We start from the raw sequence: 25,345 nt of genomic DNA on the forward strand, positions 1-25,345 counted from the left end.
ATAGTATTACTGTATTGGTATTTTTGTAGTATTTCTGTAGAAGTACCTTAGAAGTATTCTTATAGTCGTTTTTTTGTTGTATTTCTGTAGTAGTATATTTTTATTCTAGTATTATTTTATTGTTATTTTTTGTAGTATTTCTGTAGAAGTATTTTAGACGTATTTCCATAAAAGTATTCTTGTATTTCTGTAATATTTTTGTTACATTTCTGTAGTAAAATATTTGCATTATAGTATTACTGTATTGGTATTTTTGTAGTATTTCTGTGGAAGTATTTCAGAAGTAAAGTTGAGGCAGGCTATGCACTTTCCCCTAGTTCGTTATCTAACAGGAAGCTCTTGACTTCCCCGGCAATCGGAGAGAACGGCAGGCGGGCGCGTTAACACCTCACGACCGGATCCCGGTGACCTCGAACCCGGGCCCCGCGAGTGGAAACCCGAGCGGGCAGCCCGCTTTCCCCCCGCGCTCGTCTGCACTCCGAATGCCGGCGAGCGTGCGTGGGAGCGGCCATCGAGCACAGCCGCTATGAATAGAAACAGGCCCTTTCCAATGTCAACCTTAGTAGAGAACAGAAACGGGCTTTATGGCTCACTCGGACGTCGATAGAGATCTCTTCTCTTATTGTATCGGGCCGGAGGAAGGAATACTCCTAAGACATTATCTCCAAATCATGTTTTAACAGTGTAGACTGGAATAGAAAAGAATAGAATAGACAACACTTGAATCGAAGAGAAGAGAGCAAATAGGAAAGGATAGGATGGATGAGAATAGAGTAAACAGAATAGAATAGAGTAAATAGGATATAATAGAATAAATAGGATAGAATAGAACAGAGTAAGGAAAATAGAATAGAATAGAAGGGAATACAATGGAATAGAATTGAATAGACTAGGATAGAGTAAATAGAATAGAGTAGAATAGAATAGGATAATGTAAATAGAATAGAATAGAAGAGAATTGAATAGGATAGGACGGGATAATGTAAATAGAATAGACTAGAATTGAATTGAATAGGATAATGTAAATAGAATAGGATATACTAGGATAATGTAAATAGATTAGACTAGGATAGACTAGAATAGAATAGAAGAGAAAAAAAAGAAAAGAGAATAATGTAAATAGAATAGAATAGGATAATGTAAATAGAATAGACTAGGATAGACTAGAATAGGATAATGTAAATAGGATAGACTGGAATAGAATAGAATTGATTAGACTAGGATAGGGTAAATTGAATAGGATTGAATAAACTATGATAGAATATAATATAATAGACTACAATAGAATAGAATATAGAGTAATGTGAATGGAATAGAATAATGCACTTGGGGCGGCAGTAGCTCAGGAGGTAGAGCGATCGTTTTAGGATTAAGGGATCCCAGTTCGAATCCCGGCGAAGTGTCCTTGGGTAAGACACTGAATCCCCAATACCCCCAATAAGCAGGTTAGCGTCTTACATGGCTGCGAGGCCGCTATTGGGAAATGTGGAGCACATTGTAAAGCGCTTTGGGAAGTCATTGACTTGAAAAGCGCTGTATAAATGCAGAACATTTCATTTCATTTGCAAATAGAATAGACTAGGATAGACGACAATAGAATAGAACGAATTGACTAAGGTGGTGATGGCTCTGGGGAAGAAACTGTCTCTGAGCCTGTTACGTCTTAACCTTAAGGGACCTGTAGCGTCTGCCAGAGGGCATCAGGTTTTAACGGCAATGTCCTCTTCACTTGGCATAAAGCAGCCGCTGATTTTCTGGGCTGTGTTGATGAGTCTTTTACGTTCCTCTGTCTGCTGCCTAGGGAAATGCTAGCGTCCCCTGTGATTTCCCCCTTTGATTAGTGTTATGATTGTCATGAGTATAGTAAAATTCTAAAATAGTATTTTTTTTAATTATCCTTATTCCGTTATTGTTTTCCTATACTAAATATGTTTCATCATCGGATTGAATAATGTCTTCTTTTTTACATCATTTAAAATAAACCCGACCTCGCCAATTGTATTTTATCTATGATGGAACCACGAAGACCTCGACAGTGTCAGACAATTTCTTTATTGTGGTTCTGATGTTGCTGCCTGGTCAAATGTCTTCCCATACAGCAGTTTAACAATAAAATCCACCCTTAACCTACTTTTCTGTCAATGCAATGAAAGAAAGTCAAGGAATCGTATCGAATTTCAGGCTTTTAAATGAAAACAAAGATGGTGTAGGATATGCATGGGAATATGGCATTGCTGCAAGAATAATACCTAGGAGTTGTCTTACTGTATGGGCACATCTAATCTTTCTTACGCACTTAATTGTTCTTTTTTTCTTTCTTTCTCCCCGTCTCATTTTGTTTCTTTTTTTTCCATCTTTCATTTTTCTTTCTCACTTTTTCTCTCTCACCCTTTCTCTTTCTTTTTTCTATTCTTTTCTTTCAGTCTTTCTTTCTTCTTTCTTTCTGTCTTTCTTCCATTTTTTCTTTCCTTCGCTCCTTCTTTTTTCTTTCTTTCTCTATCACTTTCTCTACCTCTCATCAAGTCAAGTCATTTTTATTTGTATAACCCCTTAATCACAAAGAATCTCAAATGGCTGCACAGGTTATTACACAGACTATTTTTCAGACTATTATTACATTATCCCCTGATCTGGAACCAACATGAGGGCAAGGAAAAACTGAAAAAAACTCTTGTTTTCTTACAAAGATGTTATATAATGAAATTGTGAATATGCTTGATTGCTATTAAGATTTTCGAGAAGGGTTGTTCAAACCTCACATTGTGTTTGCTGTTAAAAACGTCATGTTGAAATATAATATTGTGAATGTGCTTAATTGCTGTTGAGATTGTCATGATTGTTTTCTGTTAATAGTGTCAATAAATTTGTTCAAACCAAAAAAAACTTAATTTTCCGAATTAACAGCACTTGACGTTATGATTTATTTTCAATTTACACCTATTGCCTTAACGGGGATTTTGACCCGACCAATGTGGCCGCCCCGTAGGCACGCTAGTTAGCCGGCTGCCATGGCGCGCTGATATATCTAATCCGTACATATCTGTGATCTTTAGCCTGTTGTACAAATATAGCATCGGACAGTTAGCCAGAGTCAGTTATTTTTTTGAATGCGTTATTTGGGCAGATTTAGATAAAAATAGAATTAAATGATGTGGTCCTTGAAAAATATGGACACTAGGGGACGACAAAACATTAGAATGATAAAAAGAAGAAAGCGGATATGACGTAAAAAGGAAGAGGGACTAGCCTATCGGTAGTGGTACAAATGTAGCATCAGGCAGTTAGCAGGTGCCAGACAATATTTTGAAATGAGTTAATTTTGATAATTTGTGTGTTGTTTGTTTTAAATTAGAATTAAATCGTTTGATTATTTAAAAGATGGACACTCGGGTACGACACAAAATCGGAACTATAAACAAAAAAGAGGATATGACGTAAGAGAAAACAAGGGTATTCCACTAGCCTTTAGTTAATGGTAGAAATTTGACTTTAGACCGTTAGCAGGTTCCAGTCACTATTTTTAAATGAGTTATTTTCTATCATTTGTATTTTTTTTATTATTAGAGTTAAATCTTTTGGTTATTTAAAAAAACAAGAGAGAGGAAAAAAAAGCGGATATGACGTAAAGAGAAAGAGCAGGATATCCTACTAGCGGCCTATAGGTAGTTGTACAAATGTAGCATCAGACAGTTAGCAGGTGCCAGTCACTATTTTTAAATGAGTGAATTTGTATAATTTGTGTGAATTTAAAAAAAAATGAATGAAATTATTTGGTTATTTAAGAAAGAAAGAAAAAGAAAAAAGCGGATATGACGTAAGAGAAAGAGAAGGGTATCCTACTAGCCTATAGGTAGTTGTACACAGTTAGCAGGACCAGTCATTATATTTAAATGAGCTATTTTGTATCATTTGTTTAGTGCTTTTTAAAAAAAAAAAATCATTTGGTTTTTTTAAAAAAAAGACGGACACAAGGGGACGACACGACATCATAATTATTAAAAAAAAATAAGACGGATATGACGTCAGAGAAAAAAAAGAGGGTATCCTTTTAGCTAGCTAGCCTTTAGCCAGTGGTACAAATGTAGCATCAGATAGTTAGCAGGTGTCACTTGCGTCTGTCATGTCTACCTAGCATATCTGCGAGTGTGCGAGAAATCTATGCAGCGCGACTGTGTCCATTTCACATCAGAGTTTTCCTGACAGCGACCCTCTTCCCGAATCATGGAGAAACGGTTGCATTTAAACCTGCTCGCTTCCAGACCCCCAATGCCGGCTGGCTTGCAGTCCGGTTCCAAAATGAAGATGGGGTGAGTCAATTCGTGTCACATTAGAATTAAATAGCCAGGAACTCTTTTAAATGTTCACTTCACTTGCGTTAATTCGTTTGGTTTGCTCGTCGTTATAACAGGAGACACTGACATGTTTTAAGATGAAAGCTTATCATGTTATTAACATGTTGTTAATACTAGAATTGTAGTTAAAATAGGTTCATTCGACCACTAAAGGAAATTCCTTGTGTAAGAACACTGAGGGATTTAGCTTGATATTAAAATAGTTTGGAAAATATGATCGCGTATATGAAACCTCTAATCACATCAGTCATTCCTCATGGCAGTTTGATTTCACACTTCCTAGAAATTCACAATGGCCCATCACTGGCGTACGTTGCTAACCCCAGATTTATAGTCAAGTCATGTTCATTTGTATAGCCCTTAATCACAAAGAGTCTCAAAGGGCTGCACAGACTATTGCAAACCACAGACTATTATGACACCATCCACTGATCTGGAACCAACATGAGGGCAAGGAAAAACTCAAAAACCTGAACATGAGGAAAATGAAGGGACCACACATGAGCTCAGGATGACCAGGCTGCAATGGATTTTGCAATAACAGATAATACAATATAATAGATTTATAATATATCTTATAAAGTAGTGTAGTTCCAAAGTTACAGCACTTCCCTTTCACCTACGTTGTGAAAACGTTTTGTATTATTTTCATTGTTAGCGGCATTTGATCAGATTATTCCTTAGTAAAACGTTAAGAAAAGGATGAATTAAGTAAACTAGCCAAATTATGCATTGTAACAGGCATTATATAATGTTGTTTTCGTAAATATTCAAGTCAATCGCTATGACGAAATTTAAATCATTATGTAAAGTGGCATATCATTTGTTTATTTTAGGAAATATTGTTTTTTAATGAAGTAAGACAAGACTAAATTGAATAAATTAAACCAAATATCAACAAAATGTTTAAAGCGGGATCTTAATAGCGTGTAATACGGCCCGCCGAACAAAACTGGGAAGAATATAATGAAAAAAGAGAAATACATATATGCATATGTAATACTAGATAAAGTAATCCTAATAAAAAACAGTTTTGATTTTTCTTTTGCGTCCATTTTGTCCCCTTTATCCTTTTGTTAGTTCACTACAAAAATTACGCTACAGAAATGTTATAAGATTACTACAAAACATATCAAGTATCAAATGCTGCACTTAAACCACAGACCCAATATATTATATTGTTTTGATTTTGAAAAGGAAAAAAATACCACAGAAATAGGACAAAAATAGCACTACGGAAATACTATAAAGTTACTACTACATAAATACTACTATTGAAAATAAATATACTCAAAAATACAACTTCAGTAATAATGCAGAAATGCCACGACAGCAATACTACAAAAACACAACAAATCACTACTATAGAAATAATACAAAAATACCACTATAGACGTTTGTTACCTCCAGTCTCGATTACTGTAATGCCATACTCTCCGGTCTCCCGAAGTCCAAAATCAAGAGCCTTCAGCGAGTACAAAATGCTGCTGTTTGATCACATTACATCATAAAAGTAAATCTGTGAAAATTGTAACATTTTATCTGCCAAGTAGAATAAATGAGTTAAAACTTTTTTATATTTTTTTCCTCTAGTGTACAACGGCAAAGGGTTGAAACTATACTTGTTTTCATAACTTTCAGTCATAAAAAGGTGGCTATACTTAATTACTGGAGACTTAAAAAGTTACAAAAACACAGTTCTTTTAACTTGTTATATTGCACAAATACATGGTTTTTATTGGTTCAATTTATTTTACTGGTGCACTACAATTCTGTGCAATTTGTACTCTGTACCGTGGTTTGAAATGAACCCATTGAGAGAAACGTTTGCTCCATTTTGAAAGGGAGTTTACTATTTCCATCCAAAACTTTGACACATCATTCATACAGCGTTGTCTTTTTCATCAAGGCCCGGACGGAGGAGAGATTTCAGCCCGCTGTCCTGGAGTCAGTATTTTGAAACGATGGAAGAGGTAGAAGTGGAAAACGAAAACTGCAAAGACATATCTTTCACAGTGTTTGTGTGTTTTTAACTCCAAAGCAATAAACCTGAAAGTGTTTTAGTCCGACACTCGCCGTAATCTTTCATTCGAGGCCAGTGTTTCTCCATATTCATTATTTCTTTGACTACATGGAACGTTTTCAGAGTTTACTGCAGTGGAGCTCACGGTCCTGTGCTGCTCCTGCTCCACGGAGGAGGACACTCTGCTCTCTCCTGGGCCGTTTTCACTGTGAGCGTCATCCCTTTTACTATTAATGCATGGTTAACTACTGTTAAATCTGTGTTTAAAATACCATTGACTTGTTTTATAGTCGGTCATTTACAGCAGGATCAACTGCAGGGTGGTGGCGATGGACCTTCGAGCTCACGGTGAGCTGCTTGTACTATAATCGGAGCTCATTATCTCCGCACCAATCACACTGTCAATTTGATTTCAATTATTACAATCTTTCAATTGTATGTGTATTTCTGGTGTCTACTGTAGGAGACTCCAAGGTGAGGAATTCTGAAGATCTCTCTGCGGACACAATGGCCAAGTAAGTTTGAGAGTGGGTGGAAAAGGGACAATATCAATCCTGGGACAGTTGTAAAATCTGTCAGATTCTGACTATATATTGAATGAGGACAGACTTTTCTTCCTCCGTGTGTTTTTTCTAGTATGTAGTTCCTGAGCTAAAATGAGTTTGACACCTCTTCTGAAGGTGCTCTGATAAAACTCATGGCAAGCCCCCATCAATAGTAGATCAGAACACCACTTAGAACAGGGGTCAGCAACCTTTTTGGTGTGGAGTTCCACTTTCAAATTGCCTTGTAAATCAGTGTACCACACAAAGATTAATGACTCTCAAAACATTTTAATATCCAACAGAGCTGTCATTTTACACCTGTCCAAATACACAAAATGGATATACATTTTAATGGTATAACTGACCAATTTATCTTCCACTATTCTTGTTCATCAATCAACTAAAAAAAGAATGTCAACAACAAGTGGAAAGGCCTGTAGCCATCCATGACTTCAACTTTTTGCCACAAGAATGAACCAGAATCAACCATTCTTCATTAACAATGAACGACAATCAAAAAACAAGCGCCATGGACAGCTACCATACCGTTCCTCAATGATATCATGTTGCAGAAAATATCAAAACTTGAAATAACAGCAGCAAAGCAGAAGGCACGCACGCAAACACACACACACACACTTCTTAAAAGTATTCGCCATCTGTAAATGGGTTTCTGTGCTTTGCTATGCAGTGAGCAATGTGATAGCTTGCTTCAGTGGTGGTGTTTTTAGCAGTGACAAAGGTCTTCGGGGTCTATGTTTGTTTGCCGTACTTGGACACTAGGGTGGTCCTTATTTTTCGACTTTTAAAATTTCATGCTCTGACCCCTTGAATATGTTCCAATATATACAAAACGTAATTAGGCAAAGTTTCATCAAAATCAAAGGATATTTAGAGGTCGCTCAAGGCCTCTGAAATTTTGGTATGAAAAATAAGGATTTTTCGCACATTATATCAGACCTAGTGTACAAAGTTACTTGTAACTTTTCTTGTGTTACAATTATAAGCAATGGACTGAAATTGGATGTTCTAAAACGCCGTACACATAGGGTTAAGATTTCCGTTTTTTCTCGAAAATTGCCAAAATTTTACCATTTTTGGAAATTTCAAAGTCGTTGAGCTACCTCTAAATATTATCCAAATTGTTCAAAATTGCACACAGTGTGTTTTTATCGATATAAGAACATATGCGGGGGGTCAGAGCCCAATATTTCAAAAAAAAAAATTTCGACCCCCATTAAGGACCACCCTACTGGACACAGCGCGTTTTAATGTCTCCACCATGTTAGACTCATCCTTGAATTCATGTCCATGTTTCGTCTCGTAACGACGTTTAACACTTGCTGTGCGAGGTACAACGCTCTCGAGGCATAATGCACAAAACAGTACGGTCATTTTTTGCATAAAGCCTCATTCATTTGTCCACGCTGGCTGGAAAGAACGAGATGTTTTCGCCCGAGGAGCAGTCATGATTCCTTCATTTATCGCGCGCGTGTGTTTCGTTGGCTGGGTTAAAACACGGAGCTCTGTAAATAACACAGCGCGCAAACGAAAATGTCTAAATTTCAGGTTAAAATGCGCATTTTTAAGATATAATCATTATTATTTTGCCGTGCGCTCGCGTGCCACTGGTTAACCCCTCATAGGTTGCCGACCCCTGACTTGGAACAATGTTGAAACTGTACAACCACTAGATAAATTGATACATTGAGACGTCAAGTGACTAGAACAAAGTAAATAATTACATAGAATGAAATGGATAATCATAAGGTGCATTAATGACCACTTAGTAAATTAAAGAGACATAAATAACTGAAATAATATAAAGGTTATAGTTGAAAACTCCTAAAACCGTGTCTATATATTCAGTGACACATTTTAATATTTCAACAATGTCCCAAAAATATAACAAGGTCTTGTTTCCTCCTTTTTCCCCAAGGGACATTGGCAAAGTCGTGGAGGCTCTTTATGGAGAAAATCCACCGCCGATTATGATCATCGGGCACAGCATGGGCGGGGCCATCGCGGTTCACACCGCCGCGGCCAATCATATTCCTTCGCTTCTTGGCCTCTGCGTCATTGACGTGGTGGAGGGTAGGCCACAAATAATTCTTTTTACGTTCATCTCTCTATTAATCTCAAACCGAAGCTTTCCCTTCAGTACGATCTCTTTTGCATCCATATTACCGTATTTTCCGCACCATAAGGCGCACCGAAAATCTGTTTAGTTTTTTTTTAAAGCTGACTATGCGCCTTATAATCCGGTGCGCCTTATATATGGATCAATAGTTCTCGCCTGCCAGGCTAATAGCCAGAAACTTCCACCCATGGTTATTTTCAAGAGGAAAACTTTGCCAAAAGAAAACTTTCCAGCCGGCATAGTCATCAAAGCTAACTCGAAGGGATGGATGGATGGATGAAGAAAAGATAAGTGAATGGTTGAGAGAAATTTATGTGAAGGTACCAGGTGGCTTTTTTTCACACAGCTCCGTCCCTATTCACTGAGCTGGTCAATTCGATCACTGCAGAAGAAGGATTCGAGGGATTCGTAGATGAGGAGCTGATAGTGAGCTTTATGTTTTTCTTTTGTGTGTTTACGTTTTACATTTTACTGTTATTATGTTATTATGTAATTGCTTTATTGTTATTGTTTTGCACTTGTTATTGTTTTTGCACATTACGAGTGTCACTATATTGCGATTGCACTAACGTTTAATTTACTATAACAGTATCAGACGTTTTTTTGCGTGTTGACTAAATGGAGGAAAAGTAAAATGTTATGCCTTGCTGTTGTTCAAAGATGTTAAAGATGGGTCACGAAAATGCTTTACCTCAGAGAAAATAATAAAATAGCTGTTTATTCATTTTGGGAGTGAATGGAGTTGTGGAAAGCTTGTTTGTTATCTATTAATAAAGTTTGACTGACCTATCTGACTGTTTTGTTGACATTCCCTTTAGCGCAGCACCATCTAATGGTTGCATAACGTAACTACAGCCTCTACTGTAGCGCCTTATAATGCGGTGCGCCTTATGTATGGAAAAAGTTTTAAAATATATCATTCATTGAAGGTGTGCCTTATAACACGGTGCGCCGTATAGTGCGGAAATTACGGTATTTTATAACAATATTGAAGACAAAATTGTGATTTAGGTCCAGTTCAACTGTTGTAGTTTTCATATCACCGTTCACGAATACCTCAACCACTTCCTGTGGTGTGTCTTGGGCATATACAGCCTGGTGCCGCCCGTCCTGCAGTCTCTCATGCCACACTAAACTGGAAATTTGGAGGCCTGCCTCACTGAGATAAAAGAATGGATGTCATCTAAATTAACCAGGATTTTATAGATATTCACATCTTATATATTTCTGTGCCTGCAGAGGTTACATTAACTGACAATTATCAATCATTGATGGATTTGAAATAGACACAGGGAGGTTCTTTGAACTGACATTTCAAGTGTTTGGTACTGTACGTGTTGTGATGAGGCGAGCTCTTTTTTTCTGTGAACCAAAACTACTCACGGCCTCAACTCCTGAACGCATTCATGGTCAGCAAGAGCCAAAGTATAAAGAAAAGTGTTTTTTTTTTAATGCGTTTTTCTTTTTGTTTGTTTAGTATCTACTCATCATTTTAGTATACATTTTTATAATCATATATATATTTTATTTTTTTAAGTCAGTGAGAAAGAAGCCTGGCCCAACCCAAACATAATGATTGACATTTAAGGCAAGACCCGGACCGAAATTCGGGTTGGACTTAAGATCTTCTCTCTGGCGCAGGCACAGCAATGGACGCCCTGAACAGCATGCAGAACTTCCTCAGAAGTCGGCCCAAAATGTTCAAATCATTGGAGAGCGCCATCGAATGGAGGTGAGATCGCCTATTGGTCGCGTTCTCGTCTCCGTCCTCCGCTTTCCTCACGCCATTCTTTTGCCGTGTCAGCGTGAAGAGCGGCCAGATCCGAAGCATCGAGTCGGCGCGGGTTTCAATGGGAGGCCAAGTAAAAAAGTAAAGCAAAATGATCGCCCTCAAAGACCAGCTCCAGCGCTGAAACGCTCTTATCCACAGATGTGAGGAGCCCACCAAGAGCCCCGTGCTTTCCAAAGGCATCAGTGAAGGCATCATCGAAGAGGAGGAGGAAGACGGGGAGGACACGTCCAATAAGAAGAGAATGAAAGAAGATGACCATGAGGTGATGATTACAAGTTCATCAGCATTTATGTTGGGGCTGCAACTGACGACTTATTTAATATTCGACTCGTCGCCTACTTTTGAAACGATTGGATAATGACTCATGTTTTCTGAAATTTAGCATTAAATTTATCATTGGGAAAATGATAATAAACCCTATAAAAATGGGTACAGTGAAAAATAGTTTTTATTGTTGCTCAGGAGGTAGAGCGCTCGTCTTGAGATCAAGGGATCCCAGTTCGAATCCTGGCTCGTCCGTGTTACATGTCGAAGTGTCCTTGGGTAAGACACTGAACCCCTACTACCCCCAATCAGCAGGTTAGCGCCTTACATGGCTGCAAGGCCGCTATTGGGAAATGTGGAGCACATTGTAAAGCGCTTTGGGAAGTCATTGACTTGAAAAGCGCTATATAAATGCAGATCTTTTCATTTCATACTGAACATACTGCGGAGTCGTACAAAAATAAAGGCACAGTACTCGGTCAGGAGATACATCAGTCTATAAATAAACCTCCGTCCATTTAATAGACATAATTGATGTGCCCCTCTCTATCTACTTTGGTCATATCCCTCGAGAATGGTTGACCGACAGCAAGACAAGCACGTACAAAAACAAAGAAAATAAGAAAGGGAGAAAAGTAGCAAAAAACACACACAAAAATGTTTGGGCAACCCAAATACCCAAATCACCCAAACAATTTGGGCACCTTGGCACTTAAGTCGGTCATCCTTTCGTCCCTCCAAATGAAACGGGACACAAGAAAGCGGACATGACACAACACACTCTTCTGTTCAACAGCAGGGCCCGACAGCTCTCGCTGGTTTACCCTTGCCGCATCATACGGGTGCCCTGCCCATCCCTCAGAACGCGTCCAAACATCCCACTATCCTTTCACAACACCTCTCCACTCATTTCTATCACCAACAAGAGCCTCTAAATCATAAAATCAACATTTTTGTATCCAGTAAACCAAGAACAGACTCATTAGCAGCAGTAAAACAGTAATTAAGTTGTGTTGACAGGCGAGATCAATGAAGAAATATCATGTGCATTCTTCAAGTAACATTCAGTAGTCAACTGCAAAGTCTCTAACAAAAGTACTTCTCAATAGTTTTAAATTAAGCGATTTTTACAACTGACGTGTTTCGCTTTCAACGTTTTAACAACTGACGTTTGTTCTTCTGACTATGTTTGCATGACTACTTGAATCTTACCGTGCTCAGTCGGACTTTGTTTTATTTAACTGTCTGAAGTGCTTTTTAAATGTTTGTGCGTCACCAGGCTACTGCCATGGCACACGACACTCAAGCTCTCTTTTCAAGCGGATTACAGTCTACGCTTATAAAATGTACAATGCATGTCATCAAAAGCGTATTGGCTTGAAAGCAGTGTCTGAAAAAACGTCTGCCCAGACGCCCGGGGCGTGCATCTTTTATGCAGGCGTACAACTTACAAAACTTCTCCGCCCGGGTGGCCGACAACTTTTTCAAGAAAAAAAAGTGTTTTTGTAAAATCAAACATTTGCTTTATTCGCTTTATTCCGATTTCGAAATCTTCTTTCGGTTTGGAAATTTCGGAATTTCGGTTCGTTGGGCAATCTGCATACTCGGCAGCCAATCACAAGCCTGCATCGAATAACTTCCTGCTTCCGTACATTCCCGAGCCTCATAAGGTTGTGCATTTGCATATAGACGCACAAAGAACACAAGTAAAATGGAGAAGTGGTTAGGAATCAAGCCAAAACCTCAGCCCCCGAAGAAAGATTCAACAGAAGCTAACAAAATTGATGACGCTACAAAATGTAAAGGTACATTAAGAGCATCGTGGAAAGAGGAGTTCACGTGGCTTGTAGCAAACATTGCATGAATGAAGATGAGTCAATACAGGTACATACTGATGGCAGATGGAAAACAGCCATGTCATATACATGCAATTAATGTTATAAGTAGATTTATCATAAACTTCATTTTAAAGTGTTGTTCTTTCATATATTCTGATTATCAATCCTCAATAGTGCAATGAGTCGTCTTATTGCGTTTCAAGTTGTGAAAAATGGGGCAGGCAACTTTATGACTGGGCAGGCAACTTTTCAGAGTTGTCTGCCTGGGTGTCCGCTAACTTTTTGTCAGGAGTTTCAGACACTGTTGAAAGTTAACTAAATTTTACTGAGGCGAGTCAGACTCCGTTTCATTCAACTGTCTGACGTGCCTTTTGAATGGTTGTGCGTCACCGAGCTACTCCCGTGTCCCACAAGGTCCTCTTTGCATACTTTACAAGTAGTCTTTTTATTCACGGTATCTCGGTTAAAATGCTCAGAAACTTAAAAGGTTCTGTTGCACATACTTAATGTTGACACCGTCATTCCTTCATCTTTGTTTCCATGTGCGACTCTCAGCAGAGATGATAAAACGTGTATGGCGGCAATAGTCGACAAGGGAATTCATTGGCGACTTTTTCTATTATGGATTTTTTCTTTTGTCGCCTAACTGTCGCAGCCCCGATTTCTGTGCTCATTTCGACTTCAAACGCTAACTCGTGTCCCGCCATATGCTTGGTCCCAGACGAAAAAGGAAAGCGTCTTCGTGTGGCGCGTGGATTTGGCCAAGACGGAAAAGTACTGGGAGGGCTGGTTTAAAGGCCTGTCGTCACTTTTTCTCAGTTGCTCTGTGCCAAAATTGCTCCTGCTCGCAGGTAGGAAGGATATCAACCCCGCCACACCCACCACTCAGTTTCTCGTAGGTCATGTTTTACCTTTCAACTGTGTTTCTCTACGCAGGAGTGGACAGGCTGGATAAAGACCTCACCATAGGACAGATGCAAGGTTGATGAGCATGATATGAAGGAAGATGAAGAAAAAGCAACCTTGGCTTGATTAGTTTTCTTCTTCCCCTCTTGCAGGGAAGTTTCAGATGCAGGTCCTCCCTCAGTGTGGTCACGCAGTTCATGAGGATGCACCTGAAAAAGTACAAATGAATTGAACTTTGTAGATCCCTCGATTTTTGAGCTGGGCAACATTTTCCATGCATACATTTTATTAAGTATTATTTTCAACCGTGGGTCTCCAACGTGGTGGCCACCAGGGGGCCCCCTAAGAACACCAGAGTAGCATGCGGACAAGTCCTAAAAAACGAGGAATTTAATGCTGGTTTTAAGGTTTTTTTGTTTATGTAGCCTGGAAATGGTAAAAGTAAGAAACTGCGTCTTTCAAATACAGTGCAAATGCCAACCAACCCCCGAAAAGAGGAAAAAGGAAGAGTTTATATCAGTACTTGAGGAATGAGCTGACGGAGGCTGCGATCATGACTTTAAGCCAGAGGATGGCAGCAGAGAGTAGCAAAATTTCAAGTTGCGGATACCACCTTCAAGTACAATGATACGTAAAATCCCAAACATTTTTTTAAATATTTACCTTGGATAACCTTATTTTCCTCAATTCCCAATTTTAGATCCGGTAGCACAATTGAGTAGTCTGCAACACTAGCTGCGAATACTAACAGCGGAGTAGACAAAATAATGCTAGTAGGATTGCAGCTAAAGCTAGACACTTTTACGAGAATCCATGCTGACGCTAGCCCACGCTAACTGGGAAATGCTATTGGCTGCCTTTGTGACCCTGACCGCTATGTTTCTCTAAATTAAACTGCTAGCCGGCCAACTCTTGTGGCTCTGTCTGCTAATGCTAACAGATGCATAAATTAAGCTAGCCACTGATGATGGTGTCGTTGGCGTTAGGTGGTAATGTTACTGTTTTTTTATGCAACAATAACTGCTAATGCTAGTAGTGGAATAGACAAAGAATGCTAACAGAAGCATGAAGAAGATAGCCCTTATGCTAGCCTCCTTAATACTGGCTGCTAATGTTATCTCAACAACCCTCTTAATGCTAGCAGCGGGAATTGCAGGCAAATGTATACACGTCTACTCCGGTCTGTGACACGAGTTAACGCTAGCTGCTAATGCTAGTAGCCGGGTCAGCTAAGGCAGGCACGAATGCTAGCAGTTGAGTCCGCAACAAGCGCCATTAATGCTAACTGCTGTTTGGGGACGCTAATACAGAGGCAAATGTCCTAAATCGATGGAGCAAGCTGGAAAAAATATAGAGGTTAGAAGGTACGGAAGCCCACAAGGGTAAAACATGCAGAAGCAGGAACAAAAGGAGGGGGGAAAATCTACTAGCAAGGCCTCCCTTCTCCAGATATTGTAATGGTTGTCTTGTCTTCTTGTTGTAGGTAGCAGACGCTCTCGCCACTTTCATGGTCCGCCACAAATTCACAGACTTTAAAGATGGATATATGTGGTAAGTCAGAGGCCTTCAAAATAAGTGTAGATTCAACACTTTGGTGTGGACAAGACATACAGTAGCTTGCGAAACTATTTGGCCCCCTTGAAATTTGTGACCTTTTGCCATATATCAGACTTCAAACATAACGATATAAAACTAATTTCTTGTGAAGCATCAACGAGAAGTGGGACACGATCGTGAAGTGGAACACACTTTATTGGATATTTGAAACTTTTTTAACAAATGAAAAACGCAAAAGTGGGTGTGCAAAATGATTCAGCCCCATTTAGTTTGTAGCGCCACCTTTCGCTCCGTCCCAGTCTCAGGTCTTTTTCCGACTCCAACAGGTTTTCTTCCAGAATGTTCCTGTATTTGGCTCCATCCATCTTCCCATCACTTTTAACCATCTTCCCTGTCCCTTCTGAAGAAAAGCAGGCCCAAACCATGATGCTACCACCACCATGTTTGACTGCGGAGATGGTGTGTTGAGGGTGATGAGCTGTGCTAGCTTTACCCCAAACATAACGTTTCGTATTGTTGTAGGAAGTTCGATTTTGGTCTCATCTGACCAGAGCACCTTCTTCCACATGTTTGGTGTGTCTCCCAGGTGGCTCGTGGCAAACTTTAAACGACACTTCTTATGAAATGGCTTCCTTCTTGCCACTCTTCCATGAAGGCCATATTTGTGCAGTATACGACTGATAGTTGTCCTAAGGACAGATTCTCCCACCTTATCTGTTGACCTCTGCCGTTCATCCAGAGTGATCATGGGCTTCTTGGCTGCATCTCTGATCTGTTTTCTCCTTTTATGAGCTGAAAGCTTAGGGGGACGGCCTGATCTGCTTCCATTTCAATATTATTGCTTGCACAGTGCGCCTTGGGATGTTTAAAGCTTGAGAAATCTTTTTGTATCCATATCCAGCTTTAAACTTCTCCACAACGGTATCTCGGACCTGCCTGGTGTGTTCCCCGTTCATGATGCTCTCTGCGCTTTAAACAGACCTCTGAGACTATCGCAGTGCAGATTACACACAGGTGGACTCCATCTATCATCGTTAGTCAATTAGATCAACATTGAATCATTCAGAGATCCTCACTGAACATCTGCACTAAAAGTAAAGGGGCTGAATGATTTTGCACACCCACCTTTTTTTGGGGGGGGGGTCAAAAAGTTGACAGTATCCAATAAAGTGTGTTCCACTTCATGATTGTGTCCCACTTATTGTTGATGCTTCACAAGAAATAACAGTTTTATGTCGTGATGTTTGAAGCCTGAAATGTGGCAAAAGCTCACAAATGTCAAGGGGGCCAAATAGTTTCGCAAGCCACTGTAGCTCAAATCCCTTTTGAGAACTTGGTTATTCTAATGCCTGATTTGTCTGATTTTTATTTTATTTTTTTTTTCTTCTTCTTTTTTTTACAGTTAATGGAATAATGTTGCAGAATCACGAACCTCACCCTACAATATCAGCTCAAAAAGGTTATTCAAAGCAAAAACTATCTATTGTATTTGTTTTGTAGCTTTCAGCTTTGCCTTAATTTATTGTAAGACAAAAGCATTTATGTTCTTTTCATTGTGACTTCATCGTGTCAAGTTTTCCTGTTTTTTTGATTGTTTTTGCGCGTTGCTGTAAAACGAAATGATAAAGGCAAACATTAACTCGGATTGAATGGAGACGAAGACGCGTGCCTCGGAATGTTTCCGACTTAGCGATACGTCACGTAGCGAGATCAACATTTGCTGGTTTTTGTCGGCTTTTCCCTCCTTGAAAGGAACTTTAAAGCGTTGCACTGTTTAAAGCCCTCATTATTGGATCTCCACGCCATCTGTTGCATATATACTATTTGTTTTCCTGGTTTAATTCAGCGCCTACAGTTATTCAAATCCAACCGCAAGGAAAATATATGATTGAACTTCTGGAGAAAGTGTGTGTGGAGATTGAAGGTCTTGATGGATGATGTCATGTTGACATTTTGGAAATGATGTTGAAGACGTCTTTGGAAATGGGAGTTTGTCAAATAGGGAATTGTGGTTAAACTAAATCTTTGGCACAAAGTGAGTTAATTTCTTTCTTATTTCAAAGACGTATTTTCATGTCATTTACCTTTTCACTGGAATTGAGACCAATCTGGTTTGATGAGGTAAAACTGGGCAGCACGGCGGTGCAGTGGTTAGCGCGTGTGCAACACAGTTCTGAGGTCGTGAGATCAAACCCTGCGGTGTGGAGTTTGCATGTTCTCCCCGTGCTTGCGTGGGTTTCCTCCGGGCACTCCAGTTTCCTCCCACAATCCAAAAACATGCATGTCAGGTTAATTGGCCGGTCCAAATTGTCCCTAGTGAGTTGTCTGTCCCTGTGTGCCCTGCGATTGGCTGGCAACCAGTTCAGGGTGTCCCCTGCCCACTGCCCGAAGATGGCTGGGATGGGCTCCAGCACCCCCGCGACCCTACTGAGGATAAGCGGTGCAGATATTGGATAAATCTTTGAAATAAGACTTATTTCAATGTCACTTACACCAAATTTGTCTTGACGACAGTGAAAAAGGTATGTAATAAGACAAAACTGGTGTAGAAGTTTTTTAAAAGTGGAGTTGATCATGTCCGAAATTTGTGGAAATAGTAATTTATCAGAAATATTCCTTTTTTTTCCTTGTAAAAGGAGCTTTCATTTGTTAAATTTGGGGTCTTGGGTAGTCAAAAATCTCTAAAACGAGTTGCGGCACTGTGTCATGATTACCGATATGCAGCACCTGTGCCTGGTCCTTTGGTGCCAACTGCCTCGGACTCTGATTGGCTCCCTGTCCCTAATTAAACCCACTCTTTTCTGTTCCCTGTTGTCAGTCTGTCTGCGAACCTCAGTTTACTTTAGGCAAGCCTTTTTCGACCTTGACTCCCACCTGTTTTTGCTCCCGTCTGTTCCTTGGCTTCGACCTATTTTTTGATCCTGACCACGTCTACTCTCCTCTCCTGGCTTATGACTTGTTTCCGACCACGTTTTTGTTCTCCCGTCCTGGCTACTGACCCGTTTTCCGTTCCCGATACCGCCAAAGGTCAGCCATCGGATCGTGGGTGCAGCCCATTCCTTTTTCCAACGAAACATAACGCAAGTGGGTTCCGTCTCCGTTCTGGTCTTGACACACTGAGTGGCAACGCTTTCATTTGTTTCAGACACCTGAACTGTGTAAAGACTAACATGCTAATGCGTTATTCATCATTATTCATCATCCTGCACACAAATATACCCTTAGTTTGCAGTGAACCAACAAGGCAAGGATCGTTTAAAGCGTACCACATCACTTATGATTTCCATCTATTTAAAGCTTAGATAGATTTAAATAGTGATTTTCAGCTCAGCTCTGTGGTTTTTGTGTGTTCCGAATTCTTGCAGAGTGCATCGTAAACGGCAAATATTGTCCATGGCTCGAATAGCACAACAGCATCGGACGCACACAAAATGATGTCGGTTTTCAGGAAATAAAATGAGGATCGAAACTACTCTGTGTCTGTTTACGAGGGGGGGGGGGTAGTATTTTATGAAGACTTCTGTATACTCAATGGAAGCAGATTTAAAATGTTTTAATTTAAGATGGGGACATGTTGACTGTTTATATGCTTAATTTACTTCCAAAATTCAAAAGTTTCATGTATTATTGGGTAGCCCAACATCATTACCTTACTTAGAGTGTGTATCTTTCTTTACCTTAATACAATCTCAAGTTTTAACCTTGTCAGCGGGCCGCCGCTTCCAGGACAAAAGGAAATGTGAGTATTTTTTTTCAAAAATCACAATTAACTGTCCCCCTAAAGACAGTAGATGTTTTAAAATATCAAGAAGCACTGCCCGACCAAACATTCTGATTCTGAAAAGCAAACTAGAAACAACCGCTGTGAAAAGGTGAAGCAACTGGAAGCTGTTTTAACAACACTGCAGCGCTTTTTCAGGAGACACTGCGAGTCAAATGAATACACTTCAAAGGCGAGCTACGAGGTCTTGATGCTGATGGCCAAGCACTGCTATCCTTTCACAGAGGGTGAATTTATTAAAGACTATTTGAAAAATGCCAGGGTGAATAGTCTGTCAACCCCTCCTTCCACTTTTTGAAAAGTTTGGAGACCCTTGTTATAAGAGCTTCTTACCTTACATACTGTAAAGTTTTAACATCTACTAAACTGCAATCTGACTCCTCATACACTTCACGTGTCATGTCTAATTCCTTAAAGTTGGAGCATATTTCTAAAGTCAGGGAAATTATTGAGCCAAGCGCCGCATATAGTCCACATATTAATTTATTTAGCCGAATCATATAATTGAAGAAATCAGGCCTCTGTCAGTGCCAATTTCACAATTTCAATCGTGAAATAGGACAATGAGAGTCCGGGGGGCTCCTCTGTTATAATTCATGCCGATGGAATGTTTACGCCCCATGACCAAGCCTCTGACTGATTGGTCCGCGCCGTGTTGATGCAATGATCCCAATCGTCTTTCAAAGGATTGGGATAAGGGTAATGGGTCGTTGCCCTTGCCCCCAGGCGAGGTGATAAGTCTTTGTTATCGATACAAACGGAAACCAAAGACACATTCCAAAGCACAGGCATTTTTACGACCGCCTTCTCTCAGAGTTTGCCCTCAAACAATGAAGTCAGATTTTAGAACAAGTATATTTGACTTTATGTAAGATAAAACAGTGTATAAAATAGTATATAACTTAAATACGCATCTACATCATTTGATGCAGGAGTGTTGATGTTGGAGATTATGTCAGTGTCCCCTGCCCACTGCCCGAAGATAGCTAGGGTGGGCTCCAGCACCCCCGTGACCCTACTGAGGATAAGCGGTGCAGCTAATGAGATGAGATGAGATTTTGAAGTGTATCCAGAAGATGGGCAGCACTTCGATGCAGTGGTTACAGTGTGTGCGGCACAGTTCTGAGGTCATGAGATTAAAACTTCCTGTGTGGAGTTTGCATGTTCTCCCCGCGCTTGCGTGGGTTTCCTTCGGCACTCGGGTTTCTTCCCACATTCCAAAAACATGCATGTCAGGTTAATTGGCCGGTCCAAATTGTCCCTAGGTGTGAATGAGCGAGCGAATTGTCTGTCCCTGTGTGTCTTCCGACTGGCTGGCAAGCAGTTGAGGGTGTCCCCTGCCCACTGCCCGAAGATAGCTGGGATGGGCTCCAGCACCCCCGCGATCCTACTGAGGATAAGCGGTGCAGCTAATGAGATGAGATGAGATTTTGAAGTGTATCCAGAAGATGGGCAGCACTTTGACGCAGTGGTTAGCGCATGTGCGGCACAGTTATGAGGTCATGAGATCGAAACTTCCTGTGTGGAGTTTGCATGTTCTCCCCGTGCTTGCGTGGGTTGTCTCCGGGCACTCTGCTCTCCTCCCACATTCCAAAAACATGCATGTCAGGTTAATTGGCCGGTCCAAATTGTCCCTAGGAGTGAATAAGTGAGCGACCAGTTGAGGGTGTCCCCTGCCCACTGCCCTAAGACAGCTGGGATGGGCTCCAGCACCCCCGTGACCCTACTGAGGATAAGCGGTGCAGATAATGGATGGATGGGTGTATCCAGAAGATGTCCTCATAGATATTTGACTGTGTTGGTCCCTCACTTAACTCTTACCACTACTTTATGATATAAATCTCTTTTTCCCAGTACTTGGTGATATTTTTGTCCCAAATCCTTGATTTTTTTAGACATCCCCCGCCCCCTCCCTCAGTCCAGATGGACACATATAGGCTGTGAGCCCAATTTACCAGCGCAAGCGAAGAGAGAGGTGGCGAGCCTTGCAACAAAAGAGGGTGTCTGAGCAGGAGGCGGCTAATTTAAGCCATCTTTCCTGTGCCACAAGCCTCCCAACCTCTCCAAACCTCCTCAATCTGCAGGAAAGCGCACTCGAGGGCCCGAAAGGCATTCCAGAGGGGGGAGAGTACCTGGTGACGGGGCCACCGACACAAAGGTTGTTGTCATGATCACAAACTCCGGAGAAAATGTGGAGTGACATTTTATTTACCCTTTTACTCACTCTTTGTGTGCAGATCGTTCCGTGGGAGTCGCTCTTTCCTGAAAGAAACACAAACGGAGCGGGAACAGGAGGCGCTCTGTGGCCAAAATTGCTGTGGAGAATGGATTTTCTCGCGTGTTCATCTCTCGCTTGTTTGAAGAAGACGCGAGTGTGCCGCGATTTTAATTTTAGAACTTCTTCGGAGCGTGCTTAATGCACCGCGCAAACTTCATCTTTAACATTGAAGACGAGGGTTGTAGATGTCGTTGGCGCTCGGGGACCGCGTGGTAGAAAATGTACTCTCGCAGGGGCCTGTCAACTATATAAGAGGGAGAGGAAGGAAAAAAGGAGAGAGAAAAACTGAGGGAAGAGATGAAAAAGAGAAAAATAGAAATTAATAAAAGAGAGAAAGACAAAGAGAGAGAGAGCATTTTAAAGAAAGAAAACATGTGAAAAAGAGGCAGAGAAAGAGAGATAAAAACAGAGAGAGAAAAAAAGGAGAGTCAGAGAGTGAAAGTGAGAGAAAAGGAATGGTTCAAGAGAAAGAAAAAACAAAGACATTGAGAAAAAAAGAGAAAGAAATTAAGAGAGAGTACAAGCGAGAAAGGAAGGAAGGAAAGAAAGAAAAGCGAAAGAAAAATCTAACTATGCTAGATATGTTATGGCGTTAGCATCCATGAGCACTTCCGCTAACAATGCATTGCATGTAACATCACGCTTCTTCAATGCAGGCCCGATGTTTTGGCAATCAAGAAGGAAAGATAAAAAGAGAGAAAAGAGATAGAAAGAGATATTAGAATAAAGTCAGAAAGAAAGAGAGAGAGCATTTTAGAGAAAGAAAACAAATGAGAAAAGGAGAGGCAGAGAGAGAAAGAGATAGAAACAGTGAGAAAAAGAGACAGAGTGAAAGTGAGAGACAAAGGAAGGTTAAAGTGAAAGTAAGACATTGAGAAAAAAAATAGTTAAGCGAGAGAGAGAGTGCAAGCGAGAAAGGAAGCAAGGAAAGAAAAAATTAACTACACTAGATATGTTATGGCATTAGCATCCATGAGCACTTCCACTAACAATGCATTGCATGTGACATCAGGTGTCTTCCATGCAAGCCGGATGTTTTGGCAGTCAAGAAGGAAAGATAAAAATAAAGAAAGATATGGAAAGAGGGAAAAAAGTGAGAAATTAGGATAAAGTCAGAAAGAGAAAGAGCGAGAACAAAAAAAGACAAAGAAAGGAAGGAAAGAGAAAGAAAGAAATGTAACTACGCTAGATATGTTATGGCATTAGCATCCATGAGCACTTCCACTAACAATGCATTGCATTTGACATCACGCGTCTTCCATGCAAGCTAGATGTTTTGGCAATCAAGAAGGAAAGATAAAAAGAAAGAAAGATATGGAAAGAGTGAAAAAAGTGAGAAATTAGGATAAAGTCAGAAAGAGAAAGAGCGAGAACAAAAAAAGACAAAGAAAGGAAGGAAAGAGAAAAAAGAAAGATTTAACTATGCTAGCTATATTATGGCATTAGCATCCATGAGCACTTCCGCTCACAATGTATTGCATGTGACATCACGTGTCTTACATGCAAGCTGGATGTTTTGGCAATAAAGAAGGAAAGATAAAAAGAAAGATATGGAAAGAGAGAAAAAAAGAGAGATTAGAATAAAGTCAGAAAGAGAAAGAACAGTAAAAGAAAAACACAAAGAAAGGAAGGAATAAAAAGACAGGAGTGACGCCCAGCTTTGGCGACATCCAGTGGACATATACAAAACTGCGGATAATTTTTTTTGTCTGCTTTTTTCCCTCTTGAGCTCCTCCCAACGTTGTCTCTCGACCCAAATTCAACCTGTCGGCGGTCCTGACCGGGCCCGCGGGCCGTACGGTGAACACCCCTGATCCCCAAGCCTCGGCTTCTTGCTTACAGGGAATTCTAATGACATAAGCGGCCGGCGATTAAAGGAAAACGAATGCCAATGGCATGCGGCAATAAAAGTAAGAAAGCGGAATGCACGAATCTGCCAATCCAATTCCTAATTCCGACCGAGTGATGGGCTGACCTGGTTAGCTTTCAGGAGGGGGGGTGCTGTACACCGAACCCCCCTACTCCATCCCACCCACCAGCACGCATTCATGAGACTGGAATATTTCATGTTCCCGACTACAGTGAGAGAGGTAGAGAGTGTGAGAAACAATAAGAGATAAAAAGTCGTGAGAGCGGGGGGAAAGAAAGGGAGAGGAAGAACGAAATCCAAAGAGAAATAGAAAGACAGAGGGAGAGAAAAGAAAAGAAAGCGCGAAGGGTAGGAAGAGAAAAAGAAAAAAGGAAGTTAGAGCAAAAGAAGTTAAAAAGACACAGAGAGAAAGAAACAAAGGAAGAGAAAAAGAGAGAAACAGAGTGAAAGAGAGTGGGAGAAAAGGGGTGGAAAAGAGAGAGAGTGAGAGAAAGAAATACAAGTACAGTGTCTTTGTGAGAGGCACCTGGCTTTGGCAACATCAAGTGGACATATTTCAACCTGCAGCTCTTTTTTCTCCTGCGCTTCTCTGAGTGTTGTCTCGCGGGCCGGATTCAATCCCTTAGCGGGCCTGATCTGGCCTGCGGGCCGCCCGTTTCACACCTGTGCTCTAGTTGCTTCTTCAGAATTCAACACGACTGGAGGCCCACCTGCCCGATTGGGGCGCGGGTGTCAGGACCAGAACAGGAAACAGAACCCACTCGCGTAACGTCAACGGTACAAAGTAACAAACGAAAAAGGGCGCACTGAACAAATGACATGTCCAAATCAAATCTGACAAAGTCCCAACCAGAAGCAGAGACCGAAAGCAGAAATGGAAATGCAAGGACCAAAGTAACAAACTATAAAGCATCAAAAGTGTCCAAACTAGAAACAGGAAACCCCCCCAAAAAATCAAATGTAGCAATGACAGTGGAAATAAATTGACTCGATGACAGACTTGTGATAGGTTCCAAACCTCTGATATAAGGAGGCGTACCAGACCCTAACACCCTACCAATTATCAAGAACTTTTTTAGAATCCATTATTTTGGTGATAAAAGACTGTAAAACGGTCAGGACCAGAACAGGAAACAGAACCCACTCGCGTAACGTTACACAGTTTTATTGGGGAAAAAAGATAGGAGCGCACACTCATTCCGGAGATCATTGGTCGCGGAGAGTAGGTTGCTCAGACGCGGAAGTGGGACTTCCGTGGCGAGCGATGACGGCGTCGGGAACGGAAAAAGTCGAAATCAAACAGCAAAAACACAGGAAAAACGGAGATTCGCAGACGGACCGACAAAGGCGGCTGATAGGATAGCGTTTAAATACAGACAGGAAGCCAATCTGTCAACGAGCTTCAGCTGACGCCCACAGGCGGGGCCAATTGGGTGCCATGGCAACCGTGAAAGAAGCTGGCGCCACACGGGCGGGGCCAATTGGGCGCCATGGCAACCGTGACAGCGGGTGCCCTCTGCTTGCCTGAAAATTTTCCTCTCATGCAAAGTACAAATCCTCCATGTTTTACTGTTCTATTACAGTACCCAAAAAGCAGATACCAAGACATTTTAGTAACAGCAGGGGGGAGAGGGTGGTTGGGTCATTTTTTGGCACAACACAGACCGTCATGATTGGCGATTCAAGGCAGCTGTGACTGCCCAATTGGCGCCAACAGCCCTGAGAGCTGATTGGCTAATAGATTCTTTTCAAACCCCCGGCTTTCGAGAAGACACTGTCAGATCGTTGCGAAACCTATGCCCCCAGCTAGGCAAGCTCATTGCGTCCGACATTTTTCCTGCCCTGTTTTCTTCTGCATGATACCCGTTGCCGACCTGTTTCTGGACCCGATTCTGCCCTGTTCTGCCATCCCGACATCCGACCTATTTTGGCATGCTGCCTGCCTGACACCTGTTGCGAACTTGATACCGCCCTTGCTCTCCCGTCCCGGCTATCGACA

General features: G+C 41.0%; 1 protein-coding gene across 1 annotated transcript; it reads left to right on the plus strand.

Moving 5' to 3' along the window:
- The first annotated feature begins 3,943 nt into the window (after nt 1-3,943).
- ppme1 (protein phosphatase methylesterase 1) lies at nt 3,944-18,889 on the plus strand. Its single transcript, XM_088321285.1, has 14 exons — nt 3,944-4,307; nt 6,262-6,355; nt 6,491-6,583; nt 6,666-6,723; nt 6,839-6,890; nt 8,860-9,014; nt 10,702-10,792; nt 10,865-10,930; nt 10,991-11,114; nt 13,676-13,805; nt 13,891-13,935; nt 14,013-14,077; nt 15,344-15,411; nt 16,820-18,889. The coding sequence occupies exons 1-14, from the start codon at nt 4,222-4,224 to the stop codon at nt 16,821-16,823; spliced, it is 1,131 nt and encodes a 376-aa protein (XP_088177411.1). The 5' UTR covers nt 3,944-4,221; the 3' UTR covers nt 16,824-18,889.
- Nucleotides 18,890-25,345: the final 6,456 nt, after the last annotated feature.

This window comes from Urocampus carinirostris, chromosome 17 (assembly GCF_059441175.1).
Source record: "Urocampus carinirostris isolate Australia breed hairy pipefish chromosome 17, RoL_Ucar_1.0, whole genome shotgun sequence".
NCBI lineage: Eukaryota > Metazoa > Chordata > Actinopteri > Syngnathiformes > Syngnathidae > Urocampus > Urocampus carinirostris.